At 49.7% G+C, this 24,031-nt stretch overlaps 1 protein-coding gene across 1 annotated transcript; it reads left to right on the forward strand.

The window, feature by feature from the left end:
* The first annotated feature begins 319 nt into the window (after positions 1-319).
* Positions 320-22,609, forward strand: Exosc10 (exosome component 10). Its single transcript, XM_090335828.1, has 25 exons — positions 320-463; positions 1,680-1,816; positions 3,444-3,567; positions 5,366-5,470; positions 6,218-6,383; positions 6,524-6,638; positions 7,095-7,170; positions 7,375-7,485; positions 8,314-8,457; positions 8,868-9,058; positions 9,808-9,964; positions 10,221-10,369; positions 10,497-10,547; positions 11,133-11,244; positions 14,098-14,148; positions 14,243-14,321; positions 14,411-14,508; positions 17,125-17,220; positions 17,372-17,446; positions 18,524-18,611; positions 19,324-19,397; positions 20,475-20,643; positions 21,076-21,137; positions 21,833-21,909; positions 22,479-22,609. The coding sequence occupies exons 1-25, from the start codon at positions 353-355 to the stop codon at positions 22,507-22,509; spliced, it is 2,649 nt and encodes an 882-aa protein (XP_090191954.1). The 5' UTR covers positions 320-352; the 3' UTR covers positions 22,510-22,609.
* Positions 22,610-24,031: the final 1,422 nt, after the last annotated feature.

Raw genomic sequence — 24,031 nt, forward strand, 5'->3', positions numbered from 1 at the left:
TCCAGAGCAGAAGGGAGGCCGGGCGGGAGCCACCAGGCCCTCCCTGCCCACGAGGCTTTCAGAGGGCGGGCTGCGAGGGGTGGACAAGCCAGTAGTCCCATCCCGTCCTGCAGTGGACGGTGAGGCGAGCCAGATCCTCCGTTCCCAAGGTCGTCACGGTATAAAGACAGGAGGCGGAGGAACGGTCCGGCTGTCCGCCGAGAACCCAGGAAGACAGCCCGGTCCAGGGCCGTCTTCTCCCAGCCAGGGCCACGACGCCGGACCCGCGCGCATGTGTGCTGCGCGGCGCATGCGTGCTGCGCGGCATCCGCGGCGGCGCGCTCTCGCGAGAGGAAATTGGCGGGCTGGAAAGATGGCGCCTCCCAGTCCTCGGGATCCTCAGGCTCCTTCGGCGACTAGCGCCGCCGATCCCGACGGGGAGATGGTGCTGCCCGGCTTCCCGGACGCAGACAGCTTCGTGAAGGTGAGTTCCCGGGGGCGCAGCGGACTCGAGGGCCCGCGCGACCTGGCCGGCCCGGGCCTCGGAGGGTCGGGCACGGCGCCACCCGAAGGCCCGGCCCGGGGCTCGCGGGGCTCGGGGACTCGCGGGACTCTGGGGGCTCGGGCGCTCGCGGGGCTCGCGGGGCTCGCGGGCTCGAGGACTCGCGGGCCCGGCCGCCCAGGCTCCGCCGCGCCCGGCGTCCCAGGCCTCGGCCCCGAGGCCCTGCGGATCAGGCCCGGCCCGGCCGCCACCCGGGCTGCCCGCCAGCGCTCGGCGGTCCCCGCTCGGGGAGCGCGGGGCTCGGGGGCCCAGCCGTCATCCACACCGCTGCCCGCACGGCGGACACACCTCGACCTCCACCTCCACGGCGAGCGCACCCTAGACAGCGACCCGTCCGCTCCGCGCGCCGCCTCCGCCGTCAGCCCGGCAGAAAGGACCCCGTGAGATTCCTGTCAGGCTGGAGCAGGAGAGCTGACGGAGAGCCCGCCCGGCCCAGAGTTCAGGCCCCTGGAGCAGCATTTGAAAAGAAAAGAGGAGAGAGAGAGAGACAGGGCCGGGAGTGTGGCCTAGTGGTTAAAGTGCTTGCCTAGCATGCATGAAAACCCGGGTTCGATTCCTCGGTATCACACACATAGAAAAAAGCCGGAAATGGTGCTGAGGTTCAAGTGGTAGAGCTGGCAAAAAAAAAAAAAAAACGAGAGAGAGACAGAGGAGATGGATGGAGAGGGAAGAGGAGGAGGAGGAGGAGAGAAGAGAGAACTAAATTCCAAACGAGGGGGGCGTGTTTTATTTTTTTTTTTTTGCCAGTCCTGGGCTTGAGCTCAGGGCCTGAGCACTGTCCTTGGACTTTCTCAAGGCTAGAGCTCTACCACTTGAGCCTCAGCACCACTTCCGGCTTTTTTCTATATGTGGTACCGAGGAATAGAACCCGGGTCTTCATGCATGCTAGGCAAGCACTTTAACCACTAGGCCAAACTCCCGCATCCCCAGACTTGGTTTTGTGCTCACTATTGAACTCTCAGGGCCCAGAATGGAACTTGGGGTCAAATCACTCTGAATATTAGTTGGATGGCTGTAGATTGGATATATTTCACATGTGATATAGCCAACAATATATGCAAGTAGAAAAAAAAATTGGCTGAATGCATGGATGAGGATCCTTGTTTAAACATGTGCCATCTTTTCTGGATTTTGACAGTTTGCTCTTAGCTCTGTGGTGGCAGTCACTAAAGCATCTGGAGGCCTACCACAGTTTGGTGATGAATATGACTTTTATCGAAGTTTTCCTGGCTTCCAGGCATTTTGTGAAACACAGGGAGACAGGTTGCTCCATTGGTAAGTACTGTGCATTATTTTTCCATATTAGTGAAGGAAGTTAAGATACATAAAGAAATAGCTAGTTTGTCTTGAAATTTTCTCTCAAACATTTTTTTGCTATAAAGAAAATAAAATATGAAAATGATATGAAAGATTTCAATAGAGAAATGCTACTTTGTAAATTTTTTCTTTAGCTTTAAAATATATATTTTCTTTTTGAGGGAAAAACTGGGAGAGAGTGAAAGGGTGATATTGTCCAAAAAGGAATGTACTTATTACCTTGCTTATGAAACTATACCCTCTTTGTCCGTCACCTTTATTATAACAAGAAAAAAATATATTTTAAAAAAATATGGCTGGGGGCCCACAGTTTGGCCTAGTGGTAAAATGCTTGCCTAGCAGCATAAAGACCCAGTACCACATATATAAAAAAAAGCTGGAGGTGGTGTTGCGGCTCAACTGGTAGAGCTCTAGCCTTGAAAAAGTCCAAGGACAGTGCTCAGGCCCTGAGTTCAAGCCCAGGACTGTTTAAAAAAAAAAAAAGATACAGCTAAGCATGGTGACTCACACCTGTAATCCTAGCTACTCAGGAGGCTGAGATCTGAGGATCATGGTTCAAAGCCAGCCCAGGCACTGAAGTCCATGAGACTCTTATCCCCAGTATTCTTGAGGTTGAAGGCATGGTACAATGCTTAAGCACTAGCCAAATAGCTTTAAAAAAAAAAAAAGTCAGATACCAAGTTCTAGCCAAAGAGCTAAAAAAACATCAGATACCAAGTTCATTTCCTGGACACAGATTTAAAAAGAAATGTTCAGGTAATTTCTCCCCACAGCTAATAGATGAATAAAATAAGTCTGTGCAAGGCTAGTAAATTGTTCAAGGTGACACAATTGAGTGTGTGTGTGTGTGTGTATTTTTATATTTTAAAATCATAACTCAAGTTTTACTTGTCATTGAGCTGCACCCTCATCCCCCAACCATTGTTTCTTGAAGGTTGGTGTAAAGGTGTACCTTTCTTTCCTTCTTTTCTTTTTTTTTTGGTCAGTCATGGGGTTTGAACTCTGGGCCTGGGTGCTATCCTTGAGCTCTTGGCTCAAGGCTACTGCCCTACCCCTTGTGCAACAGCTGCACCTTCCGTTTTCTAGTGGTTAATTTGAGATGAGTCTCAGGGGCGTCGCGGCTCATGCCTGTAATCCTAACTACTCAGGAGGCTGAGATCTGAGGATCAAGGTTCAAAGCCAGGCCGGGCACAAAAGGACCTGAGATTCTTATCTCCAATTAATCTCTAGAAAACAGGAAGTGGGGCTTAGCTCCAGGGTAGGGTGATGGCCTTGAGCTGTAGAGCTCAGGGACAGTACCCAGACTGAGTTCAAGTCCCATCACCCACACACACAAACACACATAAAGAGTCTTTCGGGCTGGCTTTGGCTTTGAACCTCGATCCTCAGATCTCAGCCTTCTGAGTAGCTAGGATTACAGGCGTGAGATACCATACCCAACAGGGCTTATATTTCTTTGGTTTCAGTAAAGAGTGTGAGAAATCATCTGAGCTAACCAATTTGAGTATTCTCCCAGGGTGTGGGAGATGAAAGAGAGATTTACAATCTGTTTGACCTTGTATTTTGGGGTTTTTTCCCCCCTCAGCATGAGTAGAGTAATGCAATACCATGGGTGTCGCAGCAACATTAAGGATCGAAGTAAAGTGACTGAATTGGAGGACAAATTTGACTTGCTAGTTGACACCAACGATGTGATTCTGGAGAGAGTGGTGAGTATTTACCACACACACCCAACAAGTGAAGAGCCTTGGATTAGCACATAAGGAGAAACTCAAGTACTTTAGAAACGAAGTGAGTTTAACATTTCCCACCAGAAATAACATTCCTCTTGTGAATTAACATTTTCTTACTCAAAACAGCTACAGTTGTCTTCAGAATATAATGGGGTTGTAGATGTGGCTCAAGTGGTAGAGTACTTTTCTAACAAGTACTCCTGAGCTCAAGGCCCAGTACCACTAAAGAAAAAAAAAAAAATCCCTCCTTGTGGCAGCCTGTTTTTCAAACTTCTGAGGACATATTGATCTTCTAGATATGCACATTCTATTTTAAGAGAAGAGTCCTGGGCTAAGAAGGTGACTTAGCATGCATGAAGTCCTGGGTTTGATTCCTCAGTACCACGTAAACAGAAAAGGCCAGAAGTGGCACTGTGCCTCAAGTGGGAGAGAGCTAGCCTTGAGCGCAGAGAGAGGGTTAGGGAAAGAGCCCAGGCCCTGAGTTCAAGCCCCAGGATTGGAGAAAAACAAGAGAGAAAGAGAGGCCTTTGCCATCTTTGCTATTCACATTGCAAATTATATGTTAATTCTGCCTAGCATACTATCCGTTTATACCTAATTGTATACCAAAACATTACAGAAATGCACAAAGGTCATCCAAAAAAAAAAACATTACCTGCATCCTGTGATAGTCTTTGGGACACTGAAATTTTACCTGACAGTCTTTGGGACACTGAAATTTTACCTGACCTATGAAGTCTTCTTCCTCGTGTAAGGGCCTCTTTACTGGTCAGCTATCCCCTGGCTGTGCTTCTATTACTTATCCAGGCTGATGTTCTGTATCTGCTTTGACAGGGCTTCATGCATGCTAGGCAAATTCTGCCACTAAGCTCTGTTCCCAGCCTTATACAACTGCATCTAAAATACTCAGGCTGGGGCTGGGAATGTAGAGTGCTTGCTTAGCATGCATGAAGCCCTGGGTTTGATTCCTCAGTACCACATAAACAGAAAATAGCTAGAAGTGGTGCTGTGGCTAAAGTGATAGAGTGCTAGCCTTGAGCAAAAGAATCTGAAGGACAGTGCCCAGGCACTGAGTTAAAGACATTGAAAAAGTGGACCTGGGGGGCCGGGAGTTTGGCCTAGTGGTAGAGTGCTTGCTAGCATGCACAAAGACCCGGGTTTGATTCCTCGGTACCACATGCATAGGAAAAAAGCCGGAAGTGGTACTGGGGCCCAAGTGGTAGAGCTCTAGCCTTGAGAAAGTCCAAGGACAGTGCTCAGGCCCTGAGCTCAAGCCCAGGACTGGCAAAAAAAAAAAAAAAAAAAAAAAAGTGGAGCTGGAAGTTTGGCCTAATGGTAGAGTGCTTGCCTAACATGCACAAAGACCCAGGTTCGATTCTTCGGTACACGTGCATAGAAAAAAGCCAGGAATGGTACTGAGGCTCAAGTGGTAGAGTTGTAGCCTTGAGAAAGTCTAAGGACAGTGCTTAGGCCCTGAGCTCAAGCCCAGGACTGGCAAAAAAAGAAAAAAAAACATTGAAAAAGTACCCAGACTTCTGTGTTTGGATTTTTAGTCCAATTCAGAGCTGAAAGTCAGTCAAGGATTGAGAGGAACTGACAAAAATTGTGTATATGTATAGTGAATATTAATTGTATATATTTATAGTGTATGTTATATTTTTATATATGCATTTCTCTTCTGTAATCATACATTATTCTGTATTTCTTATAATGTCAGGTAATTCTCTTTTTTTAACCTCACAAAGAAAATACTTATTACGTCTTTGGCTCTTAGGGTATTTTGCTGGATGAAGCATCAGGCGTGAATAAGCATCAGCAGCCTGTCCTTCCTGCAGGCTTGCAGGTGCCTAAAACCATCGTGTCCAGCTGGAACCGGAAGGTGAGGCCCTGATGAAGTGGAGCCCCACTGTCAGCTTGATGGCTGGGCTTTTGCGCCTTCTAATTCTGACTTGATGAACACAGAACTGGCCACTGCCCCTTTGAATTGTTTTTGTGAACAGACATACGCTCTCATTCCACTTTCTTATCCACCCTTACCCTCACATTGTATGGCTGATGGAATCTTCTTCTTCTCTTTTTGGTTCTGGGACTTGAACTCGGCCTGAGCACCGGCCTGGGCACCGTCCCTGAGCTCTTCAGCTTAAGGCTACCCTCCTACCCTTTGAGCCACAGCCACCACTTCCCGTTTTCTAGTGGTTAATTGGAGATAAGAGTCTCTCAACTTTAGAGCCTGCCCTAGCTGGCTTTCCACCATGATCCTCAGATCTCAGCCTCCTGAGCAGCTAGGATTACAGGCGTGAGCCATTGCGCCCAGCTGGAATATTCTTGTCTTGTCAGAAGACACGGGTTGGGGCCGTGTTGGTGTGGCCTTTGACTAGTAGAGTTCCTACCTAGCATGCACGAAGCCCTGGGTTCAATTCCTTGTTACCACATACACAAAAAAGGCTGGAGTGTTGCTGTGGCTCAAGTAGTAGAGCCCTAGCCTTGAGAACACCCAACGACAGTGCCCAGGCCCTGAGTTCAAGCCCCAGGACTGGCAAAAAAAAAAAGCCAGGCTGGAGTTTATTTTTTCTAATTCACCAAGCTGCTATGTCATATAGTACATATATATATGCATTGTTCTTAGGCTGGAGAATATGCCAAAAAAGCAAAATCTGAAACATTCCGACTGCTTCATGCAAAAAACATCATCCGACCTCAGCTCAAGTTTCGAGAGAAAATCGACAATTCCAACACACCGTTTCTTCCTAAAATCTTTATCAAGCCTAATGCTCAGAAGCCCCTCCCTCAGGGTGAGTGAATGCAGACAGCCTGCATTTGAGCCTTCCCCACTCACAAAGGGCGGGAACCTCTGGGCCACCGTCCTTCCTCCAGAGCTAGAAGACACAGAGGGCCCTATCCTTGTGTGACCGTGTTTTGTTTGGGTCTCCAGCTCTCTCAAAAGAACGGCGGGAACGGCCACAGGACCGTCCTGAGGATTTGGATGTGCCCCCGGCCTTGGCAGATTTCATCCACCAGCAGCGAACCCAGCAGGTTGAGCAGGACATGTGAGTGCGGCTTGTGTTCGTCTCTGTTCAGCTCTCTGAAGAAATGACTGGAAGCCAGGAGTCAGTGCCTCATCCCCGTGATCCTGGGTACTCAGAATGCTGAGGCCTGAGGGTTGCAAAAATGTGAGGCCCTCCTCTCCGATTAACCACCAAAAAGCTAGAAATGGAGCTGTGATTTGAGTGGTAGAGAGCTAGTCTTGGCAAAGAAAGCTCAGGGACGGTGCCCAGGCCCTAAGTTCAAGCCCCAGGACTGACACTCAAAATAAAAGAGAAATGACCAGTTTTAGTAATCATACTATAAAGGTGATCAAGTTGTCCCTGGTTTACTTGTAGTTACAATGCTTTTATCAAGGGAAGATACCCACAGTGGTCCTTTCCCATGTGTTTTTACACTTTATATCAGAGCAGTGAGTTTCCCTTGGGAATTACATCAAAAAGTTTTCTTATTTTATGCAGGTTTGCACACCCTTATCAATATGAACTGAACCACTTCACTCCACCAGACTCAGTGCTTCAGAAGCCACAGCCGCAGGTGAGTGCCCACCTTGGCTAGGGCAAGAGCTTGAGGGGCTGGAAAGAATAATCCCCCAGGGACTTGATGTAGTCTTCACCTCCATTTGATGCTCTTAGGGTTGTGACTTTGAGTCATTCCCTGGACTTGTACTTTACTTTGTGTTTTAGTGAGAATTGTTTTTTAACGTTCCTCTCTTTTTGTTGATACACTTTTTTGATTCAGTTATACAGACCTGTAGAAGAAACACCCTGCCATTTTGTGTCCTCCCTGGACCAGCTCGTGGAACTCAATGAAAAGCTCTTAAAATGTCAAGAATTTGCTGTAGACTTGGAGGTATCTTCTAATTAACCTTAATTAAGTTTTTGTATTTTCTCTGACCTCCCCTACTGAAAATTATAAAATTAGCAATAACTTAATCTTTCTCATATAATTTTGCTCTACAGTTGTCGTTTCAAAATCGGCAAAGGAAGGGCTGGGACAGTTCAGCAGTAGAGTACATGTTTACCATGTACAAGCCAGGCACGGAGAATAAAAGTCTAGATTCCTTTTTTCACTCTTGCCTCTTTCTGAATATTTAGCACCATGTTATTTATTTAGTCGTTTGAAAGGCTTGAACTCCAAGCCTGGGTTCTGGCCCTGAGCTCTTTTTGCTCAAGGCTAACACTACCACTTTGAACCACAGCACCACTTGTGGTTTTTGAATGGTTTATTGGAGATAAGAGTCTCACCAAGGGGCCGGGAGTTTGGCCTAGTGGTTAAAGTGCTTGCCTAGCATGCATGAAGACTCGGGTTCGATTCCTCGGTACCACATATAGAAAAAAAGCCGGAAGTGGTGCTGAGGCTCAAGTGGTAGAGCTCTAGCCTTGAGAAAGTCCAAGGACAGTGCTCAGGCCCTGAGCTCAAGCCCAGGACTGGCAAAAAAAAAAAAAAGAGTCTCACCAAGACTTTCTGGATGAGCCTGGCTTCAAACCATCATCCTCAGATCTCAGCCTCCTGAGTAGCTAAGATTACAGGCATGAGCCACCTGCACATAGGTTATTTTTTTAACTTTTGTTTCCATTTCCTGGAATTCGTTTCAATAAATATTATTTTATATGATCAGAGGCATTGTGCCTTTGGGTTCCACCTGTAAAAGAATCCTCCTTTGGTATCACTGTTTAGCATCACTCTTACCGGAGCTTCCTGGGACTGACCTGCCTGATGCAAATTTCCACCCGAACCGAAGACTTCATCATCGACACCCTGGAACTTCGCAGTGACATGTACATCCTCAATGAAAGCCTCACAGACCCTGCTATTGTGAAGGTAAGCCAGCACCTTGGCTCCCGCCTGCCAGGCGGGACTGCAATGCTTCCTGCTGGACAGCTCCCCTTCTTTCCACCTGGACTCAGCTCCTATCCTATGGTTCCATGTGCTAAGCTGCTTGGCTCTAAACCCAACTAGCTTGTTTCCACCAGCCATGTCACTCATGTTAATAACTGCTACAAGAATTACTTAAACAAAGGACACACATAGAGGTAGAAGCATACCTTTGTGTCAGTGGCTGGAAGGAAGCCGCTTTACTGAACAATTGAGATTATCAAATAAGACTGCATCCCACGTTAATAACAGCATTTAAAACTGTGCCTGTTTTAGTCCTTCGGGCTCTCTGGGTCTGATAACAGAGCTGCACGGTTGTGCTGGTGTGAGGTGTGTCCGTGGCCTTTTGTGTCCAGGTGCTCCATGGTGCCGACTCTGACATCGAGTGGCTGCAGAAAGACTTCGGGTTGTACGTGGTGAACATGTTCGACACCCACCAGGCCGCGCGCCTTCTCAGTCTGGGCCGGCACTCGCTTGATCACCTGCTACGGCTCTACTGTGGCGTGGAGGCCAACAAGCAGTACCAGCTAGCCGACTGGAGGATCCGGTCAGTCTGCGTGGGATGAGGACAGCTGGAGGCTCATTAACCTCATCCCTGCGGGCGTGTGTTGAGGCTCCAGCTGTGTTTGAACAGGATGTGACTGGCATCTCGCCCCCAGGTGTTTCCTGTGGTACAGAACAGTGAGGCTTCTTAGGATGCTAGTGGGGAGTGTTCAGTGAGCTGGGTTCTGTTAGACTCTGCCTCTTTGAGAGTCATTGAAAAGCATGCCCTGTTGGTGTCAGCCCAACAGGTGTCAGTCGGGGTCGTGTGGTGTGAGAGGAGGCTAAGGTGCAGGGACTGGGCAGCATTATACACTTGGTTATGCTTTCTGGCAGGCAGTGTCCTCCTAAGCACTGCAGCTGACACAGGAAAGTCCCCCGCGCTTTCCTCCATTCCCACACACCGGACTTCTACGTAGGCAAACTAATAAAGCCCAACTCTAAGAAGGAAGTTTGTACCACTTCCAATTATGGGGTCCTAGCTCCATGCCACTCACAGGCTATATGCTGAGGGATGTTATCCTCTGCCACAGCCCAGCGACCTGTGCGCCCATCTCCATTTCACTGGTGAGATAGGTTTACCCTGAGAGATGAAGCTTTGTCATACTGAAGCGCAGGAAGTACCCCTGGTATTGGCTGGAGAAGAATGCTTGGGGGAGAGAGCAAGAATCTTTGCAATCAGAAGCCCTCCTGCATAGACAGGAGGGCTGCTGCCCGGAGCAGTCATGGAAGCCATATCCTGTGTTGGAATTCTAGCCCCCTGCCGGAAGAGATGTTCAACTATGCCCGGGATGACACTCATTACCTGCTTTACATCTATGACAAAATGAGGCTGGAACTGTGGGAGCGAGGCAACAACCAGCCGACCCAGCTGCAGATGGTGTGGCAGCGGAGCAGGGACCTGTGCCTTAAGGTATGGTACTTTAAGCCGCACAGACCCAGCATTCAGGGTACGGTGTGGTCAGAGCCACACACACCCCACCCTGATTCTGGTTCTTACATTATGCAAGAGCCAGATGATTGAAGAGCCCAGGGCACACTTTGGATCACATTGGTTTTGTTGTTGCCTTAGTGCTGAGGCTCTGTCTGGGCCTCCTGCATGCTGGGCAAGCCCTCTGCACTGGACTGCAACGCCAACATGCCTCTTGACACTTTCTAACACTTTGCAGAAATTCATGAAACCCCTCTTCACGGATGAGTCCTACCTTGAGCTGTACCGGAAGCAGAAAAAGCACCTGAACTCTCAGCAGTTGGCGGCCTTTCAGTTGCTGTTTGCCTGGAGAGACAAAACTGCTCGGAGGGAAGATGAGAGCTATGGGTAAGGTTCCAGTGACACTTGCTGCTAGATTGGGCCACAACGCTAAGGGGAAATGCCTTATTAGCATTTAATGGAACTTGTTAACTGGATTTGATGTGATGCTATTGTGTTGTTTTCCTTCTTTCAGATATGTACTGCCAAACCACATGATGCTGAAGATAGCTGAAGAACTGCCTAAGTAAGTGTGGTAGCTGAGTAGTGTGTGTGCTCAGCTTCGTCAGTAGAGGCATTCTGTTTACTCTGGGACTAGTACTCCAAGCCTGGAAGATAGCAAGTTCAGGGGGATCCCATGTTCTTGCCAAAAGCTGCCATGTAAGAAGGAAGATGTCTTCGTGGGATGTTTCAGAGGTTTTGCCTTGTATCAGGGTCAGGGTAAGCCTCTGAACCGTGGCAACACTTTGTAGAAGAAAACATCTCAGTTTCTCTCATCTGCAATCTTTGTCTTCTGGGCTCATGATTCTCAGCATGATAGCACGTTAATTGAAGACTAAATAGGACTACAAAGCCACAGTCTGATGTTACTCCAGAGTGACGCAAGACTAGGGACTTGTCTCCACCTCTTCCCATTTGCAGGTCAGGAATCCTAATGGGGCCTGCTACAGCAAGAAGCACTTGTGCCAATAGCTGGCCATGCTGCCCTGACACAATCTGTCTCCATGGTCCTCATCTTGCACGTGGCTTTGCCCAGTCCCTGTGCTTACTTGGGAGCCTTTCCAAGGCTCTTCTTTTCTGATGAGCTGTGCGTGTTCTCCCTTGTCCTCAGGGAACCTCAGGGCATCATAGCTTGCTGCAACCCAGTTCCGCCCCTTGTCCGGCAGCAGATCAATGAGATGCATCTCCTAATCCAGCAGGCTCGGGAGATGCCCCTGCTCAAGGTGAGAAATTTCTTCCACTCAACTCAATAGGCCTGTTCCCTATTGGCTAGCGCCTGACCTTAGGGGTCTCAAGTCTCCCTTTCTGAAGGGCCCCGAGGGAGTCCTGGGGTCTGAAATTTCATGGGTGGGTCTTCTTGGATTTAACTGTTGTTGCATTGCTGCATGTTGCTATCATTGCTTGGTGGGGATTGGGTTTGCAGTCTGCCTCCACGTCCTGTGCACACATTCTGCCGTTTAGCTATAACCGCAGCTCCTGTATTTCTATGTGATAGTCAAGGAGTACAATTTGGCGACACCAGTGACTCATACCTGTAATCCTAGCTATTTAGAAGGCTGAGATCTGAAAATCAGTTTGAAGCCAGCTTGAGCGGGAAAATCCATGAGACTCATTATTTGTAATTAAGTACCCAAAAGTCGGAAGTAGAGGTATGACTGAAGTGGTAGGGTACCAGCTTTGGGTGAAAAAGGCAAGGGAGAGCATGAGGCCCAGGAGTCAAGCTTCACTACCAGCACACACACAAAAAAAATGGGCCTGGGTGGGGCTAGGGGGCTAAAATTCATCCTTTCTATTTTATGACCTTTACTAGAGCAAGTACCATGTAGTGGCCAGGCCATGTAGCAGTTGTTGTGGTCAGTTAACCCAGTGGATTGAGTTGGATAGGGATCTGGGGCTGGGTTGGGGTCAGTTAACCCAGTGGATTGAGCTGGAGTAGGGATCTGGGGCTGGGGACTTCACTAAGGAAGCCCAGCAGCAATCTGGCAGAACGTGATCACACCCTTGTGTGGAGAGAGGGAAGAAGCGAGCACAGGATGCATCAGAAGAAATGGCCAGTGAGCCCAGGCCCCAGTGGCTCATGCCTAAAATCCCAGCTACTCAGGAGTCTGCGATCTGAAGAGCATGGCTCAAATGCAGCCCAGGCAGAAAAAAATCTATGAATTTTTTTGGGGGCGTTGGGAGTCATGGGGCTTGAACTCAGCTGGGCACTGTCCCTGAACTCTTCCACTTAAGGCTACCGCCCTACTCTTGAGCCGAGCCCCATTTCCATTTTTCTATAGATTAATTGGAGATAAGAGTCTCAGGTCCTTTTGTGCCCAGGCTGGCTTTGAACCTTGATCCTCAGATCTCAGCCTCCTTAGTAGCTAGGATTACAGGTGTGAACCACTGCACCCGGGCCAAATCTCTGAAACTTATTGCTAATAAAATACACACACAAAAAAAGAAGTGGAGGTGTGTCTTAAGTGGTAGAGCACTGGCATTGAGCCCCAGGGGACACATATACACATACTGGTGAGCTGCTTAGGGACGGAAGATAGGCTGTGTAGTGTTGAGCAGGACGGTAGAGGCATCACATGGACAGCAGCTAGGTTTGCTAGTGTGGAGGTAGGATGCAAGGTCACTCACCCAAGACGCTGAAGCCTGAAAGAGCACAGAAGTTGAGAAAGGCTGATATGGGGTCAGACAAATGTAGGTGGAGGTGGGAATCCCATGGGGATTTTTCCATCTCTTTAAAGATCTTTCCATTATGTAATTGAGTAACACTTCATTCCATAAAATAGAGAAAGTGTTTCCTTGATTTGTGGTCTTCTGTTTTTTATTGTTTTTACATTTTAGACAGAGTCTTGTTAGGCAGTTTAGACGGGCCTCAAACTCATTCTGTGGACCAGACTGGCCTTACAAGTCTTCTGCCTCCACCTCCCAAGTCCTGGGATTGTAGGTGTGTACCACACACACTGGGCATGGTTTTATGTTTTATTATAATATTTCAAATGTGTTGGCGTAGCAGTAATAACAGTATGTGGTCAGTATTCATAATTTTTGGAAGATTTTTGGCCCAGAAAGAATTGAAGATAAAACCAAGCTCTGGTGGCTCACACCTATAATCCTTGCTACTCAAGAGGCTGAGATCTGAGGCTCACAGTTCAAAGCCAGCCCAGGCAGGAAAAGTCATGAGACTTTCCCCCCCCCCCCCCAATCCTAGGGATTGAACTCAGGGCCTGAGCATTGTCCTTGGGCTTTCCTCAAGGATAGTGCTCTACCACTTGAACTACCACACAATTGCAGTCTTATTTTAAAATATCTTTCTGGACTAGGGATGTAGCTCAATTCTTGCTAGCATATAAGCAGCTCTGTGTTCAGTCCAAGTCAACACTGCTAAAGGCAAAAATTGTCATGGTTGGAGGTGTGGCTCAGTTAGTAGAGCAGTAGCCAGTAAGCAAAAGTGTCAGGTACCAAGTTCAAGTCCTAGACGTGGAGAGGAGGAAGGAAGGAATTGTGTGTGGTCTTCTGAGCTGCGTGAAGGCCTGCAGGCCCTGCCTCATCATGATAGAGCTCTGCTCTTGTACACCAAGTGCTTTTGGTTTGGTTTTGGTCGTGAGCTTGGGGCCTTTTACTTGCTTGCTTACTGGGAAGGCAGTTACCACTTTAGCCATGTCCCTACCATGCTTGCTTGGCTGCAGTGAATTTTCAGCAAGGATAGCTATCACTTTTCCCGAGGCCAGCCTCGGAGGGCAGTACTTCTGCCGCAGCCTCCCAGTGGTGGAGCTGGAATTGAGGCGACCACCATACCCAGCTTGTTTTTTTGAGATGGAGTCTTGCTGACATTTTGCCCTGCTGGCGTGAACCGCAATCCTCCCAATCTCTGCCTCCCAAGTAGCTGGGATTACAGGTGTGAGGCACCGTGTTCGGCCACCAAGCAGTTGTTGAGCATCACACAGTGGCAGTGCCAGGCACTGAAGGGATGTGAGGATGGAAGTCATCTGGGTCCCTGCGAGCCTTGTGAGGAGCGGTCTGCCGGGGAGCCCGTGTCATCGAGTTCACGCAGCTTCCTGCATTGCCCCTTCCTTCCTCCTTAGTCTGAAGCCGCAGCTGGGATGAAGAAGAGTGGGCCACTGCCCAGCGCTGAGGTACGCACCGCCTCTGCCGTGGCACCTGCGGGAGGGGCATCAGACCTGACAGGACTGTGTCTGATGTCCACGTGTGCCCTGCTTTTCCTTGCAGAGATTGGAGAATGTTCTTTTTGGGCCTCATGACTGCTCCCATGCCCCTCCAGAAAACTACCTGGGCACCCAGTGTGGCGGTGAGTGGGGACCTCTGGACCAGCAGGCAGGGCCAGCTGCTGGGCTCAGAGCCCTCAGGGGTTGACTCTGCTGCCTTCTGTGCCTGTAGGTTCTGGGCCTGCTCAGAAGCAGCCGAGCCTCTTTGCCGAGGAGCCCTTGCTGGACACCAAATGCCTCCTTGCTACAGCCGTGATCTCCTTGTTCAGTGTAAGCAGTGGGAAAACCACGGAGCACCGTAGAGGCTTGGGGTGGGGGCTCCGCCCGGTAACCTGTCTGGAGCCCCTGTGTGGAGTGAGGCACTCCCCCGCATACTTGTGCACACGTGTCTGGGCTTCTGCCCAGCACCGTGAAGAAACCCTGTGGGACAAGTTGCCCGGTGGGGAGGAGGGGGCTGCGGAGCCCAGCGGGGTTCCTGACAGGCAGAATGCACATGGTGTCCACGGAGCTCCACAGCCACATCCGCCAGACCTCACTGGCCACACGTACGCTTTTGAGTGATAGGCTTTCTGTGCTGTGGCTGCTTTTAAGCGGGGAACGCCTGCAGGCTCTAAGGGTAGGTCCTGACTGGTGGACTTGGGAGAGGCTGCATGTAGAGGCTCTCTGTCTAAGATTGGTCCCCACCCTGGAGCCTGCCTGAGCCGGGCCACGTACATAAACAGCACGTCTTTTGTGACAGCAGTGGCTGTTCTAGGCATCCTGTGAAAGGAAGGCTTGAGTGTGGGTGCTTCTTGGTCACCATAGGTAAATATTAAAATAACAAGGGAAAGGAAAGCACAGATAAAGCTGACTGTTTCACACTGGGGTGGGAAGAAGGGAAAACTGCAGTGATTGTTAAAGTTGAGAAAGAGGGGCCAGGAGTTTGGCCTAGTGGTAGAGTGCTTGCCTAGCATGCACGAAGCTCCAGGTTCGATTCCTTGGTACCACAATCAGTGTTGGATGAAACAGGTACCAAGCTCAGTAAATACTCAGATGATGAAAACAGCAGTTGATTACAAGATCCCCCCCAAGCCTGATTTGTGAGACAACACAGTGGAAATGAAGTGTCAATGCCTCTACTTTTTTTTTTTTTTTTTTTTTTAATGGTTCATGGGGCTCAAACTCTGGGCCTGGGCGCTGTCCCTGAGCTCTTCAGCTCAAGGCTACCACCCTACCCCTTGAGCCACAGCCCTGCTTTCCATTTTCTAGTGATTAATTAGAAATAAGAGTGTCACGTTCTTTAGTGCCCGGGCTGGCTTTGAACCGTGATCCTCAGATCTCAGCCTCCTGAGTAGCTGGGATGACAGGCGTGAGCCACCATGCTCAGCTCACTTCCAGCTTTTTATCACCTACGTCACATCTCCAGCCCTGTAATTTTCTTTTTAAACTGAATTACATAAATGTGGGTCTTGATTTGGTAGTTCATGAGAAAACAGTGTAGGGAGCTTAGCTGACCACAGGTTCATAGAAGCTATCAAGAAGACTCAGCAGCTATCAAGCTAGCGTGGACCCAAGGCTGCATTGACAGGGGAGGGCAGCTCAGTCTAAAGAAGACTGTAGCTTCCCTCAGCTCTGTTGCAAGCTAACAGGAGTACAGGAGAAGTAAAAAGAACACAGGTTTATATAGCAACTTTCTGTTGCATCATTTCACTGATTGTCCATGCAGGTTTGTAATTCTAAGTTTCAGGAATCAAGCAGGAGGACCAGGGTTTAAATCCTTGTTCGCTAGTTAACTGTGAGACTTCCATGAGCTTCCCAAGCCTCAGTGATAGTTTGCAGGATGGTGAGAACATAGTGAGACTTCATTAATTAAATACTGCTTTTAAAAAATGGTTGGCATCGGGCCCCAAGTTTGGCCTAGTGGGAAAAGTGCTTGCCTAGCATGCAAAAGAACCGAGTTTGATTCCTCGGTTCCACATATATAGAAAAAAGCCGAGAGTGGTGCTGTGGCACAAGTGATAGAGCCCTAATCTTGAGAAGCCCAAAGACAGTACTCAGGCCCTGCATTCAAGCCCCAGGACTGACAGAAAAAAATGGTTGGCATGGGCTGGGAGTTTGACCTAATGGTAGAGTACTTGCCTAGCATGCACAAAGACCTGGGTACCCCATACATAGAAAAAAGCCGGAGTGGTGCTACAGCTAAAGTGGTAGAACACTAGCCTTGAGGAAAAAAGCCCAAGGACAGTGCTTAGGCCCTGAGTTCAAGGCCCAGGACTGGCAAAATTAAAAAAAAAAAAAAATGGTTGGCAGGGCCAGGAGTATGGCCTAGTAGTAGAGTGCTTGCCTAGCATGCACGAAGCGCCCTGCATTTGATTCCTTGGTACCACATACACAGAGAAAACCAGAAGTGATGCTGTGGCTCAAGGGTAGAGTGCAGCCTTGAGAACGCCCAAGGACAGTGTCCAGGCCTTGAGTTCAAACCCCAGGACTGGCAAAAAAAAAAAAAAAAAAAAAAAACGGTTGGGCCTGGTGACGGTGGCTCACCCCTGTAGTCCTAGCTACTCAGGAGGCTGAGATCTAAGGAACTTGGTTCAAAGCCAGTCCTGGCACTAAAGAATGTGAGACTCTTGTCTCCAGTTAGTCACTAAAAACCAGGAAGTGGGGCTGTGGATCCAGGGGTCAGGCGGTAGCCTTGAGCAATAAAGCTCAAACAGTGTTTGGGCCCTGAGTTCAAGCCCCAAAACTAACAAAAATAAAAAATGTTATACCACTACTACTGAATTATTTGAGCCCAGGAGAGCTTGAGAAACAGAGCCACTATTATTGAAGTCCTACTCCTGTCTTGCTTGCATTGTGAACTGCGATGTCATAATATCCATGGTAATGAGTTTTGATCTGTCCCTGCAGGAACCTAGTGCTGATGAAAATGGAAAGACTCCATTGACAGTTGCACAGAAGAAGGCACAAAACATAATGCAGTCCTTTGAAAACCCGTTTAGGATGGTGAGTGGTGTGCTCAAGTCTGGGGGCTGCGGGCTTTCAGGAAGAGGAGCTGGCGGCCAGTACATTGTTCACCTCGGGCCTTGTGGGCCCTCACCAGCCTCAGCCCCTGCCCGGGTGCCATCCCGCCACATTGCTTTTTCTTCCTCCGCAGTTCCTGCCTTCACTGGAACACCACGCCCATATCTCCCAGGCCGCCAAGTTTGACCCGTCCTCAAAAATCTATGAAGTAAGTGGATTTGACACCTTTCCCACGAGTGGCTTTGTAAGGGACAGGCTCTGGAAGATTGGACCAGGCTCCTGTCCGCAGCAAGCTCCACGTGGTGGACTCCAGATCCTTACAGACCCCCAGAAGTGGACACAAAGGCCCCTTCCGCCTGAGCATTGCTTCCAGACAAGGGGAAGAACTCCAGTGGGTTTCCCACAAGCACTCAGGAACCTCTGAGAAGGAGCTTGACCTGGGGCGGGGCTCAGGATGCTCGGGTTCTTGTCTAGCATGTACGAGGACCTGGGTTCAAATCCAGAACCACAAAAATAGTTTGGTTTTATTTAAGTTTAATTTATGTGTAATAAAGTACACAGATAATGGCTTGGTATCACTTTAAAACTCTTAAAGCAACAGCTCAAGTTCGAAAACACAGTCTTACACTCCTTGGTATGTATTACCAGCACAACAACTAAAACCTGCTCTCCTCATGTGCCAGGGAAGTGGCATGGCTAGAAGCCTCCCTCCACCCAGCTGTGTGGCTCTGCCATAGTGACAGCTTGACAGGCCTAAGCTCTGTGCTCATTCTGGAAGTGGGGTTTGTCTTTTGCCCACCAGTTGTGCTGAACAAGCTGTCCATCCCTTACCGTGCTTGCTGGGCACAGTGGCTACAAAGAAAAACGTGGGGGCTGGGGATGTGGCTCAAGCATCAGAGTGTCTTCTTAGCAAGCATGAGCACCCACCCCCCCAAAAAAAGGAAGACAAGACTGGAGCGGAGGCCTCCCCGAGTTCCTGTTTACCAGCCTTGTCACTTGGACAGATTATTGAGCCTTCTCTATGTCTCTCCCCCACCCCTAAGGGTAAGGTAATGGTGGTACCGTTGTACCAGGGTCCAGAGGGGGCTGGATGTGAAGCCTTCACCCATGGCCTGGACACCCTTGTACCTGTCTTCCTTTACATGGACTTACACACCCAACCAGCTGGAGGCTGGAATTGAGGGCGTGCGTGCCCGCGTGCCTGCCTGCTTGTAGTTAAGTCACTAACCACCACTACCATGCCTGGCAGCTATGGAGGGTATGCTCCTGTTCTTTCTAATTTTAGATCAGCAACCGCTGGAAGCTGGCCAGCCAGGCACAGGTCCGAAAAGAATCTAAAGACACTGCCAAGAAGAAGGCAGCTGAGCAGACAGGTAACGCGCTGTTCCTGCGTGTTCAAGCAAGGGCAGCCTGGCCACTCGGCAGGGCCAGACACAGCAGTGTGCAGCGCAGCCCTCCCCAGCCCTGTGGGGTTACCTTCTGGGGAATGGCAGGCAGAGCCCAGAGGCAGGGGTGGGGCTTACAAACAAGACATTGAACAAAGCCCCACAGCCAGCTACACGAAGATGTCTGCACAAATGGCAGAGTCCCAAGGCCCCAGGTAGAATTCCAGTATCCAAAACGTGGCTGAGCCTGGCAAGAGGGGGTAAAGAAGAGAGTGGGTGGGGCCTGTGTAAAGATTGCCAAGACTGAGTGAGTTGAGGACCTGCAGGGCCTGAGCAGGGGGTCCTGAACTCACTACCTTCAGGCCACCCCTCCAGCAGTTGTGTTGAGAGCTGAGGTGCATGGGCAGGAGCCCCGGATAGAGCTGGCTGCACATTGCTGTTGCCAACAGCTGGAGGAATGGGGTGTCCGCATAGGAGGGAGGTGGTCGGGGAGCTGCTGAATGGGGAGGGGTCTTGGGGCCGGGACCCCTGCTCAACATCCTCAGAGCATTGGCAGGGGAGACCCAGCGGAATTTGGTGTGGCTCCCAGTTGAGGACAGGCAGGACAGAGCCTCCTGAGGGTCAAGATGGGTCCCCACCCCCCAAGTGCTGGCGGGCTGGGGAATGGAGCAGCGATTCCACAAACCCTTGTGTCTTGCAGTGGCCCAGGAACAGGTGAAGGAAGAGTACAAAACCGCAGCAGAGCAGGCCATCTCTGTGCGACAGCAGACTGTGGTATGTGTGGATGCTGGCTCCTGGCTGGGAGTCAGTCGCCTTGGCTGCCTCGGGACCATGATTTGCCATGTCCTTGACATTGCTGATGGCCAGTTCTCCCTGGCTTGTCCCTCAGGGTCTGCCTTGATTTCCCCTGGCAGTTCTCTGTGTGGTAAACCCACATACTTTGCTGCCACACAGCAGGGAGCAGGCATCGAGCAACAGGTAGTCCTCAATGCCCCCAGGCCTTTGGAATTCCATTCTTAAGCCCTGTGCCTCTTACGTTGCCTATTGTCCAGTTCAAGACCTGTTCCAGAGCCAGGTGCCAGTGGCTGACACCTGTAATCCTAGCTACTCAGGAGGTGAGATCTGAAGGTCCAGGTTCAAAGGCAGCCTGGGCACAAAAGTCTGTAAGACTCTTATCTCCAATTAACCACTGGAAAATTGGAAGTGGGTTTGTAGCTGAAAGTGGTGGAGCACTTGCCTTGAGCTGAATTGCTTAGGGACAGCCCCCTGGCCCAGCGTTCAAGCCCCACAACCAACAACAACAACAAAAAATATGTAAGTTGATGATGAGTTGTGCGTTTAGTCTGCCTTTTAAGCAAGTTTCTCAGATCTCACTCTCCTGAGTGGCGAGGATTACAGGGGTCAGCCGCTGGCACTAGCTCATCTCCTTACTTCTGAAGCAGCTGAGGCCCTAGCCAGTCAAAGCTCAACCTCCACTTGGGGTTTTGATAGCCAAAATCTTAGGTGTTCTAACATCCCAACACTTTCTGAGCACTGACACAGTGCCACAAGTAGAAAATTCCACACCTTGAAACCTTATTTCATGCCCAGAATTACTTCAAATACTATACAAGCATAGCTTGGGCTTTGTGGCCTAGATATCTGTCCATGAAGCCTAAGTGATGTGTGATTTTTCGATTGGTGCCCCTTCCCAAGATGCCTCATGATATATATATAGATAGATATAGATATATATGCAAATCCCCAAAGATGCAGAAGAAGGCTGTAACCATCTGCCCCAGCACCACAGGGAGTCCTTTATCTGGAGGCATGGCTTCCCTACTCATGGCTACCCTGCCTCCCCGCTTGCAGCTGGAAAATGCTAAGAAGCGGGAAAGAACCACAAGTGACCCCAGGACCACAGAACAGAAACAGGAGAAGAAGCGACTCAAAACCTCCAAGAAGCTCAAGGTCCCAGATCCAGCACACAGCACGTTCACTCCCTATGACTACAGCCAGTCAGACTTCAAGGCTTTTGCTGGTGAGGATGGGACCCCGCCTCTAGGAGACATCTGACTGTGCCAGCTGCTGCAGGCTCACTCACAGACAAGGCGCCAGTCAGAGGAAGGGATGGAAGTTTGCAATGCCCCGGAACTAGCTCTAGCTTAGCAGGATGCCCCTGCCCCACAACGGGAAGGAAGGATAGCATGGATGTTGAAGGCCCCCAAAGCCCGTGGGATGTGGGACCTCATATGGCCCTGTATCGGAGCTGGTCCATCCATGCTGAGGAGGCTACACATGGCGCGCGCCCCTGCAGACAATCTGGCATCACCCTGCTTGGTGCACAGGTGTACTCCTGACTACTGGAGCTCGGATATGTGTGGAGCCTGGCTACGGGGCTGCCTCTGGGCCTGGCAGATGGGGAGGTTTGTCAGCTCAGTGACTGATCACTGCCTCTTGGCTCTTCCTGCAGGAGATAGCAAATGCAAGTCTTCCTCCCAGTTTGACCCGAACAAGCCCATGGGGTCTGGCAAGGTAAGGAAGATCTCCAGCATCTAGTGGGCTTGGACGTTTTGTTTCTTGGCAGTAAAAAGGGTTTGAACTCGAGTCCTTGGCATCTACCGCTTGAGCCACTTCTCCAGCCCGGTTGCTTCTATTCATTCCTTGGCTGAGAAGCAGTCTCTAGGAGGCCTGCTCCTCTGTAAATCTTTTCTTTTTTTTTTTTTTTTTTTTGGTGGGTCATGGGGCTTGAACTCTGGGCCTGCGGCTGTCCCTGAGCTCTTCAGCTCAAGGCTACCGCCTGACCCCTGGATCCACAGCCCCACTTCCTGGTTTTTAGTGACTAATTGAAGACAAAAGTCTCACATTCTTTAGTGCCAGGACTGGCTTTGAACCAGGATCCTCAGATCTTAGCCTCCTGAGTAGCTAGGATTACAGGTGTGAATCTTTCATTTCCTCCCAGGTGTAGACTATTGGCTGCCCAGCAGTCTAGGAAAGCCGCTTTTAGTTTGCTGCTCAGGAATTCTAGCCAGAAGCTAGAAACATGCCTCCAAGTCCTGGAGCAGCCTGGGTCATCCCTGGGTACCTGGCCCATCAGCGCTGCATGGTGCCCTCCACTCTTCCTCTCAGCCTTGCCCTCCAAGTACACAGGCGCCCGGCTGCTGGCGCTCAATGCTGCTTTCCCGGGTGTCCGAATTGTCACCCTCTAAATGGTTCTTCTCACTTTTCAGAAATGCATTGCAGCCAAGAAAGTTAAGCAATCAGTAGGGAACAAAAGCATGTCCTTTCCAACTGGAAAATCCGACAGGTATGTGGCAGCAGCCAGGCACCCCACAGGAAGCTCCACCCTGCTCTGCACCCTGGAACCCTGAAGTTGAGTGTAGCCAAGGGGCTCCCACTGGGGAGGGGAGAGAAGAGGCCCCTCACAGCTGTGAGAAAAGTCAGTCTGCATGCATGCTCACCATTGTTGAAGAATGAATGCTTTCAGGGCTGGGAGTGTGGCCTGGCAGTAGAGTGCCTGCCTAGCATGCACAAAGCCCTGGGTTTGATTCCTTGGTACCACCTATCCAGAAAAAGGCGGAACTGGTGTTGTGGCTCAAGTGGTAGAGCACTAGCCTTGAGAAAGCCCTAGGACAGTGCCTAGGCCCAGATAGAGTTCAAGCCCCAGGACTGGCAAAAACAAAAAGAATGAATGCTTTATGAACAGCATGAATCCTCATGCTAGAACAATCTGAGGCCAGGGGCTGGAACAGTTTAGGGCTTTAGACTTCGGTCTGCTCAGCCCTCCCAGAGCCTTGAGCAAACTGTTTCTTCCCTGTTTTACTGGGCTCTGTGTGACAACTTGAAGTAGTAACTGATTCCCTGCTGTGTCTGCAGAGGCTTCCGGTTCAACTGGCCCAAGAGATAGTGATGGAGGAGTCCCAAGCCCTGAGGACAGCTCTGCAGGCTGCTGCAATTTTGTACAGACTCATTTTTAAGCCATTAAAGCTAATTCCTCCGAGAAGAAACGTGTCCTGACTTTGCTGTGTGGGAGATGATTGCGCCCACAGGGTGTGGGTGCTAGAGAAACTCAGGCCTGAGCAAACAGGTGCACGGGGGACTTCCCGTGGCCAATTGTGAGGTCCCTCTTGAAGCCCTATGAGCCATGTTGTGTGCGCTGTGGGGTAACACAGCCTCCTGGAAGAGGAACTGCATGCCGGCACGGCTGTGGTCCCTGCAGACTTGTGCCTGTTCATCTCATGCTCCCTTACCTGGGAACATTTTTCAGAAAGAAAGCCTTTGGGGCTAGGGGTATGCTGAAGGGTGGGCTGCTCGCCTAGCTTGGGCAGAGTCATGGGGCCAATCCCAGCTACTATAGAAAAGAAAAATTAAGAATAACATACTCATTGGAAGAAATGGAGAGGACAGAAAACTACAACTATCTCTAATCCACATGGAGACTTTTTTTTTTGGTGGGGGGGTCAGTCATGGGGCTTGAACCCTGGGTCTGGGTGCTGTCCCTGAGCTCTTCAGCTCAAGGCTACTGCCCTACCCCCTTGAGCCAAGACCCACTTCCAGTTTTCTAGTGGTTAATTGGAGATAGGAGTCTCAGGAAGATCTCAGCCTCCTGAATAGCTAGGATTACAGGCATGAGCCACCATGCCCAGTGAAAACAACCTTTTTGACACTGTAGCATATTTATTTCCAGACTTTCTACTGTGTATAGATGTAACTGTAGTAGTTGGTCCCATAGTCCTGGATTCAACCAAATTGCAGATTGCATTGCATTTGCATAATAACTACTACAATGAATCTAGAGAGGGTTTTAAAGAGCTACTGCTGGGCATTGGTGTCTCACACCTATGATCCTAGCTACTCAGGAGGCTGAGATCTGAGGATCTAAGTTCCAAGCCATCCCAGGCAGGTATGGCCCTGAGACTGAGCTCCAATTAACCACAAAAAAACAAAAAATGGAGTTGTGACTCAAGGGGTAGATCACTATCCTTAAGCCAGAAGCTCAGCGACAATACCTAGAACTGAGTTCCTGGCCAGAAAACAAAGAAGGGCTGGGACTGGTTCCATGGCAGAGCAATAGCCCTGCACACAGGAGGCCCTGGGCTCCGTTCAAATTTACACTACAAAATAAAGGCTTATACTTTAACATGCTAAATTTTAGTCAACTCCCATGATTCAACATACGGATTTCCATCTAATTTTCATTTTGTTAGTACAGGAACCTCAGGGTCTGAGCATTGTCCATTTGCTTTTTTTTGCTTAATGCTGGTGCTCTACCACTTGAGCCACAACTCTACTTTCTAGCTTTTCACGGGTTAATTGGAGATGAGTTACATAGGCCAGGAATGGTGGCTCACGCCTGTAATCCTAGCTACTCAGGAGGCTGAGATCTGAGGATCCTGGTTAAAAGCCAGCCCGGGCACTAAAGTCAGAGA

Source organism: Megascapheus bottae, chromosome 6 (genome assembly GCF_031878675.1).
Source record: "Megascapheus bottae isolate mThoBot1 chromosome 6, mThoBot2.hap1, whole genome shotgun sequence".
Classification (NCBI taxonomy): Eukaryota; Metazoa; Chordata; class Mammalia; order Rodentia; family Geomyidae; genus Megascapheus; species Megascapheus bottae.